Genomic DNA, 13589 nt, shown 5'->3' on the forward strand with positions numbered 1-13589 from the left:
GGTGCAGAAGTTAGATTTCACTTACAGACACACATTTACAATGAACACATTACGGCACTGAAATTGTTCAGAAGGTATTTATATACAAAAATCAGTAGGTTTTACTGAGAAATTCATTAATGGAGTAGAAGGAGTTGGCCAACAATAAATCCTTTAGGCTTCTCTTAAACTGAATTCCATTGATTGTTAAGCTTTTTATGGCTGCTGACAAGTTATTGAAAATGAGTGTTCCTGAATAATGTACACCTTTTTGTACAAGACTAATTGACTTTAAATGCTTGTGAAGATTATTCTTATTTCTAGTATTGATTCTATCAATTGAGCTGTTGGTTTGAAAAAGTGATGTATTTTTAATGAAAAATTTCATTAAGGAATAAATATATTGGGAAGCAGTAGTTAGTATCCCTAGTTCCCTAAACAGGCTTCTGCTGGATGTTCTTGAGTTCACACCACACATAACTCTTACTGCACGTTTTTGTGGCCAGAAAACTTTAGCTTGGCTTCATGAATTACCCCAAACAATAATCCCATATGACATTATGGAATGAAAGGAATCATAGTATGCCAGCTTTTTCATTTTTATATCCCCTATGTCTGACAAAATTCGCATTGCAAACAGAGATTTGTTAAGACGCTTCAGCAGTTCTGTGGTGTGCTCCTCCCAGTTGAATTTATTATCAAGCTGTAATCCCAAGAATTTAACACTGTCCACTTCTTCTACCTTTTTGTCATCGTATGTTAGACAGTCCTCGTGGGACACCCCTTACAAGTTCCAAACTGCATGTAGTTTATTCCTTTGTTTCTGTCGATAGTACTGGAATGTAAATTGCAAGGAAAATGGTTTCATTTCTGTATATTTTTGAAAACATTATTTGCTGTACGGCCCCTTTTTAGTATTGTGTGATATTTCACCCTCAGCGCGGTCACGGAGATGAGAATATATAGCTGAGCGTGGGACTGCTACTACCTGCGTCACGTGGCGCTGACAGCTGTGAATTACAGCCACAGTTCCTCGTCCCAGGCAGCCCGCGTGCAGTTATCACACGCCAAGCGTGGGAATTAGCTCCAAATGGCAGTCAACAGACGTGTCTACTGCTTCAGCAAAACCACTACCAACTGCAATAATTATATTGGCGATTATTAAAACTGGAAACAAATTACGAGCCACAAACTTTTATATAGTTAATTTGTGCTAAAAACTACTACTGGCAGTGTTTATATGTGGCAACTATCGTACACCCTATTAATGGCGGTTACGGATTTTCGAGACCGGTGCTCAGGATATGACAACCATCTACACGCCGTTACGTTAAACCTCACTCAAAAGACACTCATTACTAAATTACTTGGAAGACAGAAACTGCTGTCGATGTGATTTTTACGGACTATTGCGTTCATGTAATGTAGCAACTATCAGAAAAATATATACATTCTCGGTGTAAGCCCGTGACTGATTTCAAGTAATTAGTACCAACCAGTCTACTGTCACTAGATTAAGAACTGAAGCTACAGCGAAGATTTACGAAGTGCCATTATTTTTGCGTGCTCGATTACGTTTCAGCAAGCGCAGACTGGAGTGATTCTTTCCATGGTAGTTTCTACAAAACGTATGCTCGTCATATCTCCAAACAGAATTATACGAGTCTCTAGTAATGGCTATACGGAAGTCCTAAATCAGATTTTCTGGACTAAAATTGCAAGGATCTCTCACAAAAATGAAATCTGCAGCAGCTGCTTCAACTCATTGTCGGAGTAAAGTTACGAGAGAGACACTAGTTTAGGGACAGGCACACAAAGTTCTGCGTCTTTCTGAAGGCGTGGACTGTGGGAAAAGACTTTTTCAGAAGGTCGTTGGCTTCTGGTAAGATTGCATTTCCAGTAGTACCAACAGGTGATAGAAGACTGCTTTTCGACCACGAATGTTTCTTTCATAATCTTGAAACTGATACCAAAGGTACACTTTATTGCCAAATATTTTTGACATTACGCGTGCATTTTAACAACGTGTGGTCACTGAAAGTTAGAAAACTAATGTCGCTCTACTGCACCTCTCTATTTACAACGATAAATGACTAATACAGATGCCAGTCTGTGGTAAACTTTCATCTCTGTAGTAAGAAACTACATCATGAAGATTCTAACAGTAGCTTTTTGTTTGATGTTGTTTTGATGTACCAGCAGTCTACTGAGGAACTACGACGGCTACTACGATAGTTTTGGATGATACACGTTGCTCTGTAAGTTCCTATGCGCTACTAGAAATGGCAGTGTTGGCAGCTCCTCGTTTTCATGCATATATGCAACTTAACTGATTTTCATAGATTAACTTTTGTCGTGAATCTAAATCCTGAATCGCGTGCTCACCTTCATGTGCGCTATTTTTCCTTCATCCCTATATTTTTTGTATGCTAAAAGCACTATTAATATAGAATTATAACTGTAACATGTCGATGGGTAATGTTGACACCCATCTACCACGGTTTGTAAATTATCCGGGTCGTAGGAACATGTAACCAGTGATGGTGTCTAAACGCTGTATTCTAGATACTGTAGTTCCATAGCTGCAAGAAGATGATGATGATGATGATATTTGGTTTGTGGGGAGCTCAGCTGCGCGGTTATCAGAGCCCATACAAATTCTAAACCATTGCTCTGCCCAATCTCGCCACTTTCATGATGATGATGAAATGACGAGGACAACACAAACACCCAGTCATCTCTGCAAAAAGAGAAGATTAAGTAAACATATTTCTGGCAAAATATTTTAAAAAATTTTAGCGTTCGTAGCAGCTCTTGTTGTTTCTAGTATGGTGGCCTCATTGACGATTAGCTTCAGATGTCTTTAATATTGTGATACGACAGCAAGACAGAAAAACTGATTATGTGTCAGAGAAATTAAATTCTTATGGGGAATATTTTCTTTTCAGATTGGCAGTCTCGATGGTTTCTTCCTCCTGGAGCACCAAAGACTTCATAAACGATCAACGACGCCGAGCGACCACCACCATCATGCGTTGATGGCAGAGAAGCAGGTGAGACGACTAGACTGATGTATTTTTCATTACAGTTTCCGACTTCTGGTCTGTTACTAGCCAATACCTCCATGAACTTAAGCAATCCACCTTTCTGTCTAGTATTAAAATCGGGAAGTGTGGTTTCTGTTCAACGCAGCCCTGTTCCTGGCAAAATTTCAGTCTTTGGAACAGAATGGAAATGGGGATACAGTGTCAGTCAGTGACATTAATCCTACGTCCCTTGTATTCCAGTTACGTCTCGATCCAGCTACACATGTTAGAATGTAATTAGTATCAAATTTAAAGTAAATAATTCACTATTATTCCGAATTCTGTCGCTTGACTCCTGCATGTGCGGAAAAAATGGGGAGTCTGTGGTCAGTACGCGATAGTTACAAATGACATTTCAACAAAAGCCGGCAGTCGGTTTGACGTCTAAAGCATGTAAGTCTTACGTTCTAAATATCGTAACATCTCCAGAACTATCTACAGAACTTAGCCAAATAAAATGTTGATTTGTCTCTGTGAGATATGTGACGCTTATAACAAGTATTTCTATACATCCATTTGTAAAAGCGATGTTGACAAAGTAAAGCCATTACAGAAAACTAGACGTCGTTCAGTGAGGACATCCTTACACTTCAGCTGAAAATAAAATTACAATTTCTTAAAGGGATGTTAAAATATCAGAGGTAGACAGCGTCACTGACATTCTCTACATAACTAGGTCACAGAAACAAGATACCCAATTGCAGTTTTTCTTCTTGACATTACAGCTCGTTCTGCGTGAAATTAGACTCATTTGCGCTTGACAGATTACAAGAAACGAGGAACATTCGTGATAACTTAAAACTCTGAGCCGTACTGCAGCAGTATTTCCAGACAATGAAAGTCCATGGAGCATGAGCGACTAATAGCTCTAAGAAACCATCACCATCTTACCAATGAAGACTTTCTACAAACTACTTCGCCGGATTTCTTATGATGTAACCTTTAAAGAACGATCAGCCAGTATGTATTCTGCTGTGAAAAGGGAATATACGGTTATCTTTGCTCCTGAAGGAGAAATTATCTTTTCAGTATGAAATATTGTATAATTTCTAGAAAATTAAAGCAAAATAAGGAGGTGGACAAGAATCTTTGTGGCTCGCAGTCGTAACTATGACATTTACAAAGGCAGACATACATCAAAAGGCATAGGTAAATAATGGATCCCGTTAGTGATTTTCATATGAAATACAGTAGCTAAGATGCACTGTAAGTAGGCTTCGTCCACCTAATTGTATGTGGCACTAGTAGATAGAGATAAAATTAAGTTTCAGAAACGAATAAAATTCGTTCGTTATCACTGAAAGTGGTTTAGTGAAGATGCGTTACCTGTGAATGAAATTTCTAAGAGTTGTACATATTCGACTGGTGTGCTGAATCTCCCATAGGCAATGTCTGATACATTGGGGAATTACGAGCGAAATGTAGAAATTAATACCTCCACAGTTTGGTAGCTGTATGGCATTCAGTTAGGAATGAGTTTTTTCAATTAGATGAGGCATAGCTGAAGAAACTTTTGAATTCTTCCTCGCGAAATTGCTGCCAGTATTAAGGACAGGAGGGTTGTAAAACGTTGTTAGATATATAGTGGGGGTGACTAACCTTTAGTGCTGTGTACTTCAATTGTCCCTTGCTGACTCAAACCATTTTCAAGAATTGGTCACATATAGGAATGTGCGTAAATTAACCACGAAGATTCATAACCTTTCACGTCATTATCTTTGGCATGACGTACCAGCGTCCTTGTTTTGGCCAGTTGTTATATCGGAAACTCAAGTTGCTGCAATAAACTAGATCCGCCGCGAAATCCCTGATGAAATATGGAAGCCGAATGCTGAAATTCACTCAACGACAAGACTTCTCAATCTTTCTGCCGTTTTAGGAATGTCAGAAACTCCGCCGTTCTAGTGTTGATCCTCTACTCGAACTGCAGCAGGCACTGTTGATTCACGAGGATGTGGCGCATAGGTTGTGTGTCTCATTGCGAAACTCTCATTTTGGTCCATGGAACAGGCATATCATCATTAAGAGAACTCATAGCAGAGGACATAATACTTTGGTACTTTTGTACGACAAGAATATTGGTATTCAGCCAGCTAGAGGCATTTTGTGTGCCACAATCCCTGGATGAAGGAAACAAAACGTTCGTGATGGGTGTACTTCTTGGTATCAGACATGAAAATTGTAATGAGGAAGAGGAGATGAAATATAGTGGTAATAACAGTGATTTGTGTGGGGACGAATAACAACGATTAATGGTAACAGTAGCAATAACCTAATTTTATTTTGTTGTGAACAAAATAATACTATCTTGCTTTCATTATTATATCCCTCCGCTGACAACAGTTTGAAAACACATTGAATTAACCCAGAGAAAAACAGTAGAGTTTCTTTTGTCTCAATTTTTTACGAATACCGATCAAGTGCAAAGAAAATGGATTAACTATCGATTGTACACGTAAAAATTAACTTGAGTGAAAAACATTTCTCTATTTAAAATGCTATGCATATCGTTTGGACGCTTTCTATGCTTCAGTTCAAATGGTAGAAGGGTTACTTTGGCTCCTGAAAAATCAGTGTTTCTAAGCAATTACTGACATAATTATATATAATTTTTATTGTAGACTGTGAGCTGCTTTGAATATTGGCCTTATGTTGTTGCTCTTTTGATCATCGAGAATGTTTTGATTTTTATTTATGGTCTCCCTTATTAAATATTCGTCCAGAAGATTGACCGCTTAATTTAATTTTTATGCCCTAAGACTGACATGTCTGTTTTTATCGCAGTGTGATGTTGATTTTCTTTTATTAAATGTTCAGTACAGTTTTGAGATGCCTGTGGTATAAGGATAGTGTTTTTCAGTAATAATCAAAATGTCCACGGTCCCGGGTTCGAAGTCCACCACTGATTAAATTCTGAATAAAAATAAGTTGCAATGGCGACCGAAGATTTTCGATGTACGAAGTCACCGTCGTTCTGCCTACAGCTCGTCAAAGAGGCCGGAAGAGCCGACAGAAGTTCAGGGCACACTCTTGCTCTTGGTGTGGTAAACCGCCTAAAAGGCGGTAGTCAACAAGTATCAACGGCATGAGGATGCAGAAGGCAACAGAAGCAACTGTATTAAAGGCACGTAATGTGTATTCACAGGACATGTAGCCTCTAATTGAAAGTCTGTAACATGATCTCTCCACTGGCAAAATATTCCGAACTAGCCCCCTCATTCGGATCTCCAGGAAGGTCTGCAGATGGGTAGCTGACCATGAGGAAAAGATTCAACAATCAACGAAAAGGGAACGCTCTAGCATTAGGGGCGGGGAATGTCAGGAATTTGATAGTGGCAGGGGAGCAAGAAAATTTAAAAAGGCTAATGCTAATGCTTATTTTAGATATAGAAGGGGCCGGGGAAATTAGATATACTGAAGTTGATCACATAATTATAGGGTAATATCAACTGTAACACGAACTGGTATCACAGGATTACGATTCGTTATGGATAGAAAGGTAGGGTAGAGAGCGAGATACCGCGAACAGTTCTGTGATTGGATTTTTCTCATCAGAATCGACAGCAAATTAACGCCAAAAACAATATTCAGATATACATACCGCAAGCAAGCAGAAGAACAAAGTACATGAGGATTTTGAACGAGTAATTCAGCACATAAAGGGAGATGAAAATACGATGGTCATGGCGGGTGGGAATGCAGTTATAGGAGATGGAATGGAAAAAAGCGTTACTTGACAATATGGGGTTGGTTGGAGGAATGAGAGAAGAGAAAGTTTAATTGTGTTCTGCAATAATTTTTTGTTTGCAATAGCAGCCTCGTTCAAGAGTCACAAGTGGAGGAGGTACTGTGTAAAATACCAGGATGAGTGGAAAGATTTCATTTATATTACATCATGGACAGACAGAGGTTCCAAAATTAGATACTTGATTGTGAGGTGTTCCCAGGATCAGATATGAACTCAGACAACAATTTAGTAATGATAAATAGGTGGCTTCAGTTTAAGAGTGTCAGGAAGAATTAGTGTGCAAAGAAGTGGGATACGGAAATACTAAGAAATGAATAGGTAACCCTAAGGTTCACTGAGGTTACAGAAATTGCAAGAATGAATAGCTCAGTAAGCATTTCAGTTCAAAAGGAATGGATATGTCTAAAGAGGGCAATGCAAATAAGTTGGATAGGAAATCATAGCTATGAAGCAGGAAACTAAGCGGAAACAACGGATAACAGAAGAAGTACTTCAGTTGATGGGAGAAACAAAGAAAAAGAAAAATGTCCATGAAAATTTAGGAATGTAGGGATATTAATCAAATTGGAATAAATTAAACAGCAAGTGTGACAAAGCTAAGGGAAATAGTTGCATGAAAAATGTGGAGAAATGTAAACTGACTGTCGGAAGAACTGGCTTAAAAGTTAAAACAACTTTCGGTTATATTTAAAGCAATAGCGATAATATTGGAAGAACAGTGAGAAACCCGCTATTAAATGAGGACGAGAGAGCGGATAGTTCCGAAGTGTACACTGAAGTCTTCTGTAAGGGGATGAGAAAAAGATGATGTGATGAAGTCACAGAAGAAGAAACAAGCTTCGATAAGCAAGAGATAGGGAATGCAGTATTACTATCATAACTTATGAGTGAGTAAGGCAGAAGGGAAACATAACATTCAGTCAGTATTTCTATTGGGGGAAGCGGCTACCAAACGGCTGTTCAGACTGATGTGAAGAATGTATGAGACGGCTTTACACCATCAAACTTTCGGAAAATCGTAATTCACACAATTTCGAACATTGTGAGGCTTTACAAGTGCGAGGGTTATCATACAATCAGCTTAACAGCTTATTCATCCACGTTGCTGACATTAGTTGTATATTGGTGAATGGAAGTGGAAACAGAGCATTTGTTAGGTAGGTGTCAATTTGGTTTCAGGAAAGGCCATGGCACCTTTGTGATGGTTCTAATGTAGGGGTTTATAATGGAAGCAAATCGGAAAAAACCCTCGTTAATAGGATTTTTCGATCTACAAAAAGCGTTAAGCAATGGAAAATGGTAGAAAACGTTCGAAAATCTGAGAAAAGTCGCGGTATGCTATATGGAAACACAGATAATATATAAACGTTCTGGAAACAAGAGGAGAGACCAAAAATGAAATACTCAGATTACAAAGGGTGTAAGACAGGGGTATTGTCTTTCTGTTATAATGTTTAATGTATGCATCCAAGAAGGAATTACGAAAATAAAAGAAGGGTTCAAGAGTGGGATTAAAATTCAAGGGAAAGGATATCAAAGCTAAGATTCACTGGTGATGACATTGCTGCCCTCCGTGAAAGTGAACTTGAATTATATCGTCAGTTGAAGTGAATGAACAGCCCAATGCGTACATAATATGGTTGGACTGTAAACAGAAGAAATATGAAAGTAAGAGAAGCAGCAGAAATCAGAACAGCGAGAAACATAACAGAATTGGTGATTATGAAGTAGATGAAGTTAAGGATTTGCACTATGTTGGAAGTAAAATAACCTATAATATATGGAGGAAATAGCAAAAATGGGCTTGCTGGCAAACAGAGTCTACTAGTATCAAACATAGATCATTATTTGAGGAGGAAATTTATGAGAATGTACGTTCAGAGTACAGCATTGAGTAATCTTAAGGGGTCTTTTATACCAATGTACACTCCTGGAAATGGAAAAAAGAACACATTGACACTGGTGTGTCAGACCCACCATACTTGCTCTGGACACTGCGAGAGGGCTGTACAAGCAATGATTACATGCACGGCACAGCGGACACACCAGGAACCGCGGTGTTGGCCGTCGAATGGCGCTAGCTGCGCAGCATTTGTGCACCGCCGCCGTCAGTGTCAGCCAGTTTGCCGTGGCATACGGAGCTCCATCGCAGTCTTTAACACTAGTAGCATGCCGCGACAGCGTGGACGTGAACCGTATGTGCAGTTGACGGACTTTGAGCGAGGGCGTATAGTGGGCATGCGGGAGGCCGGGTGGACGTACCGCCGAATTGCTCAACACGTGGGGCGTGAGGTCTCCACAGTACATCGATGTTGTCGCCAGTGGTCGGCGGAAGGTGAACGTGCCTGTCGACCTGGGATCGGACCGCAGCGACGCACGGATGCACGCCAAGACCGTTGGATCCTACGCAGTGCCGTAGGGGACCGCACCGCCACTTCCCAGCAAATTAGGGACACTGTTGCACCTGGGGTATCGGCGAGGACCATTCGCAACCGTCGCCATGAAGCTGGGCTACGGTCCCGCACACCGTTAGGCCGTCTTCCGCTCACGCCCCAACATCGTGCAGCCCGCCTCCAGTGGTGTCGCGACAGGCGTGAATGGAGGGACGAATGGAGACGTGTCGTCTTCAGCGATGAGAGTCGCTTCTGCCTTGGTGCCAATGATGGTCGTATGCGTGTTTGGCGCCGTGCAGGTGAGCGCCACAATCAGGACTGCATACGACCGAGGCACACAGGGCCAACACCCGGCATCATGGTGTGGGGAGCGATCTCCTACACTGGCCGTACACCACTGGTGATCGTCGAGGGGACACTGAATAGTGCACGGTACATCCAAACCGTCATCGAACCCATCGTTCTACCATTCCTAGACCGGCAAGGGAACTTGCTGTTCCAACAGGACAATGCACGTCCGCATGTATCCCGTGCCATCCAACGTGCTCTAGAAGGTGTAAGTCAACTACCCTGGCCAGCAAGATCTCCGGATCTGTCCCCCATTGAGCATGTTTGGGACTGGATGAAGCGTCGTCTCACACGGTCTGCACGTCCAGCACGAACGCTGGTCCAACTGAGGCGCCAGGTGGAAATGGCATGGCAAGCCGTTCCACAGGACTACATCCAGCATCTCTACGATCGTCTCCATGGGAGAATAGCAGCCTGCATTGCTGCGAAAGGTGGATATACACTGTACTAGTGCCGACATTGTGCATGCTCTGTTGCCTGTGTCTATGTGCCTGTGGTTCTGTCAGTGTGATCATGTGATGTATCTGACCCCAGGAATGTGTCAATAAAGTTTCCCCTTCCTGGGACAATGAATTCACGGTGTTCTTATTTCAATTTCCCGGAGTGTATTTTCCAGTTTGAAATGTTCAGTTAGTTATTGTGTCAAAAGTTTGCAATTTGATAAATGGAAGCACTATTGAAGCAAAAAAAGTCTCATAAGGATTTTATCTTTATGTATGCGGGGTTGGCTTCTGAAAGAAGAGAGTGATAATAAAGATCCACTAACATTTAAATCAATAAAGAAAAAACTAAACAACGTGGGGACAGTAGCCATAAAAGAAAACATAAAAAAACTGTTACAGAGGAATGTTAAGGAAAAACTTAAGCATGATACAACTATTGTATTTGAAACAAAACTTAAAAAACACACTAAAAATTGTCAATAACACATAAATAAAAATAGGAAACAGAAACAAAACTTAGGATAAAAATCAATAATAATGACCAGAAGCCAACCCAACTGTGGTGTAAGGTAGGTGTCGTAGTTAATAGACTGAGGAGGACACAAGACGAGTTGTATAAGCTTTATGGCAAATAGCTCTAAATGTAAAAAAGTGTAAGTTGATGCAGCAGAATTGGAAAGACAGCCCAGTACTTTTAGTTAGTTATTTTCCATGGATCATTTTGTACAATAGATAGTAATGATGGAAAACGAGTCGTTTTATATTTACATCTCAAATTAATTTGCACGTATGATTTCATTTTTCTCGCTACCTTTTACTCAGTAAAGTAGCAGAAATTCTTCTATAGAGTAGAACGAATTGTTAAGGAAATTCTCATTTTTCAAATTTTGCTTTGGTGTATGTCACATATTTTCTATCACTACACAAATGATCAAACATTTTTGTTGCAGCATTGTATACGCCGTTTATGCTAAAGATAACGTCAATGAAGAGTAAAGAATGTCATTTCTCCTTTTGCTGTGATAATTGTGTACCTCAGTGATATTTTGAACTTTAATGGGTTATTTACAACAAACTTCATGAGGAAATAAATATAGTGTGAAGCAGCAGTCAGAATGCCCAACTCCTTAAACGGATGTCAATAAGATGATCGTGGGTGAGGACCACATATTATTCCTACAGCAATTCCTTTCTCTAAGATGAGCTATCCCGGAACATTATTCCATAGGACATTATTGAATAGATGAATACAAAATTTGGTAACCTACTGATTTGTCACTCCCCAGTATTTTATTGATTCCAGGCCCATATCTGTCTAAGTGGTTTTAGGAGCTCCAAAAGGTGTTTTTCTCCAATTTAAATTCTCTTTGGTATGGACCGCTAAGAATTTTGATGTTTTCGCCATATTTGTTACTTCTTCAGCACGTGCTACACTTACCATTGGTGTAGTATGCCTAGATGTGCAGAACTGAATATCTTGTGTCTTTTTAAAACTGAAGGTGAGATCATTCGCAGAATGCAGTCAATGATACTTTTAAGAACTTTCCTCATTCTTCTGCTTCTGTACATATGCTTGGATTGATTACAATACTGTTGTCATTTGCGAAAAGAACTAATTCTGCCTGTTCCGTACTAGACGGGAGATCGTTTATATATGAGAACTAGTAGTGACCTAAAATTAAACTTTGGGGAACCTCATGAGTGATATCTCCCTGGTCATAATTATGTGCCTGGACTGTACTGCTTGTATTACTGAGTACAACTTCCTGCATTCTTTTGGTCAGATATGACATCTATTGGTTGGCTATACCATCAATGACACAAAACCTTAATTTATGTAGTAGAATTCTGTGATTCATGCAGTCAAATACCGTAGAGAGGTTACAGAAAATACTGATGTTGTTTCATAACTTAAAGCTTGTAAAATCTGGCGAGTGAACCTGTCAATGGAATTCTCAGTAGAGCAACCCCTCTGGAACCCTTTCTGTGAATTTCTAAGTACACTGTTGTTGCTAAGGTGATATACTATTCTAAAATACATCATTTTCTCAAAAATGTTGATGAATGATGCCAGCAGTGAAAAAGGTAGGTAGTTATTGACATCACCCTTCTTAAAGAGGGATTTCACAAATAGAATGCAACAAACAGTATGAAGCATTAGTATGGTACTGCTTTACAGTCACCATGATAAAATATTTGGATGTAAAGTTGCAAAGCAATGTGAAATTTAACAAGAATGTAACGATTGTAATCAGAACGCGAATGGTCGATTCTGGTGTATTGGGAGAATTTTAGGAAAACGCGAATCAGTGGTAAAGTAGACGGTAGAAAAAGACACTAGTACGACCAATGCTTCAGTACTGCTCGAATGTTTTCACTGAAGAGGTTAGATCACGGAGGTATCACGGAGATGGTTCAAGAGCCCCCGTGGGCATCCCTGGAAGGAAGGCGACATTCTTTTCGAGGAACATTATGGAGAAAAATTTAGAGAACCGGCACTGGAAGCTGACTGCAGAACGAGTCTGCTGCCGCTATCATACTGGGAGATCAAAAAGTCAGTATAAATTTGAAAACTGAATAAGTCACGAAATAATGTAGATAGAGAGGTACAAATTGTCACACATGCTTGGAATGACGTGGGGTTTTATTAGAACAAAAAAAAAAAACAAATACAAAAGTTAAAAAAATGTCCGACAGATGGCGCTTCATCTGATCAGAATAGCAATAATTATCATAACAAAGGAAGACAAAGCAAATATGATGTTCTTTACAGGAAATGCTCAATATGTCCACCGTCATTCCTCAACAACAGCTGTAGTCGTAGGAATAATGTTGTGAACAGCACTGTAAAGCATGTCCGGAGTTACGGAGAGGCATTGGCGTCGGATGTTGTCTTTCAGCATCCCTAGAGGTGTCGGTCGATCACGATACACTTGCGACTTCAGGTAACCCCTAACCAATAATAGCACGGTCTGAGATATGGGGACCTGGCAGGCCAAGCATGACGAAAGTGGCGGCTGAGCACACGATCATCACCAAAACGACGCGCGCAAGAGATCTTTCACGCTTCTAGCAATATGGGGTGGAGCGCCATCCTGCATAAACATCATACGTTCCAGCAGGTGTTTATCAGCGAGGCTAGGGATGATGCGATTCTGTAACATATCGGCGTACCTCTCACCTGTCACGGTAGCAGTTATAAAACCAGAATCACGCATTTCCTAGAAGAAAAAAGGCCCGATAACGGTAGACGTGGTGAATCCAATCCATACAGTGACTTTCTCGTCGTGCAATGGAGTTTCCACGACAGTTCTAGGATTTTCGGTAGCCCAAATTCTGCAGTTGAGGGCGTTGACAGATCCTCGGAGCGTGAAATGAGCTTCATCGGTCCACAACACGTTACTCAACCAATCGTCATCTTCAGCCATCTTTTGAAACGCCCACACTGCCAATGCCCTCCGCTTCACTAAATCGCCAGGTAACAGTTTATGATGCCGATGGATTTTGTACGGATAGTATCGGAGGGTACGCCTAAGTGCCAACCAAACAGTAGTGTATGGAATGCCGGTGCGACGTGCGACTGAACGAGCGC

General features: G+C 40.4%; 1 protein-coding gene across 1 annotated transcript in view; it reads left to right on the forward strand.

Moving 5' to 3' along the window:
- Positions 1-13589, forward strand: part of LOC126095496 (furin-like protease 2) — a 707292-nt gene that overhangs the window by 200994 nt on the left and 492709 nt on the right. The window contains exon 2 of the mRNA XM_049910285.1: positions 2928-3032. Within this exon, the coding sequence (XP_049766242.1) occupies positions 3018-3032 (15 nt within the window). The 5' untranslated portion in view covers positions 2928-3017. The remainder of the gene's footprint in view (positions 1-2927; positions 3033-13589) is intronic.

The sequence above is a fragment of the Schistocerca cancellata genome, chromosome 8 (genome assembly GCF_023864275.1).
Source record: "Schistocerca cancellata isolate TAMUIC-IGC-003103 chromosome 8, iqSchCanc2.1, whole genome shotgun sequence".
In the NCBI taxonomy this organism is placed as follows: Eukaryota; Metazoa; Arthropoda; class Insecta; order Orthoptera; family Acrididae; genus Schistocerca; species Schistocerca cancellata.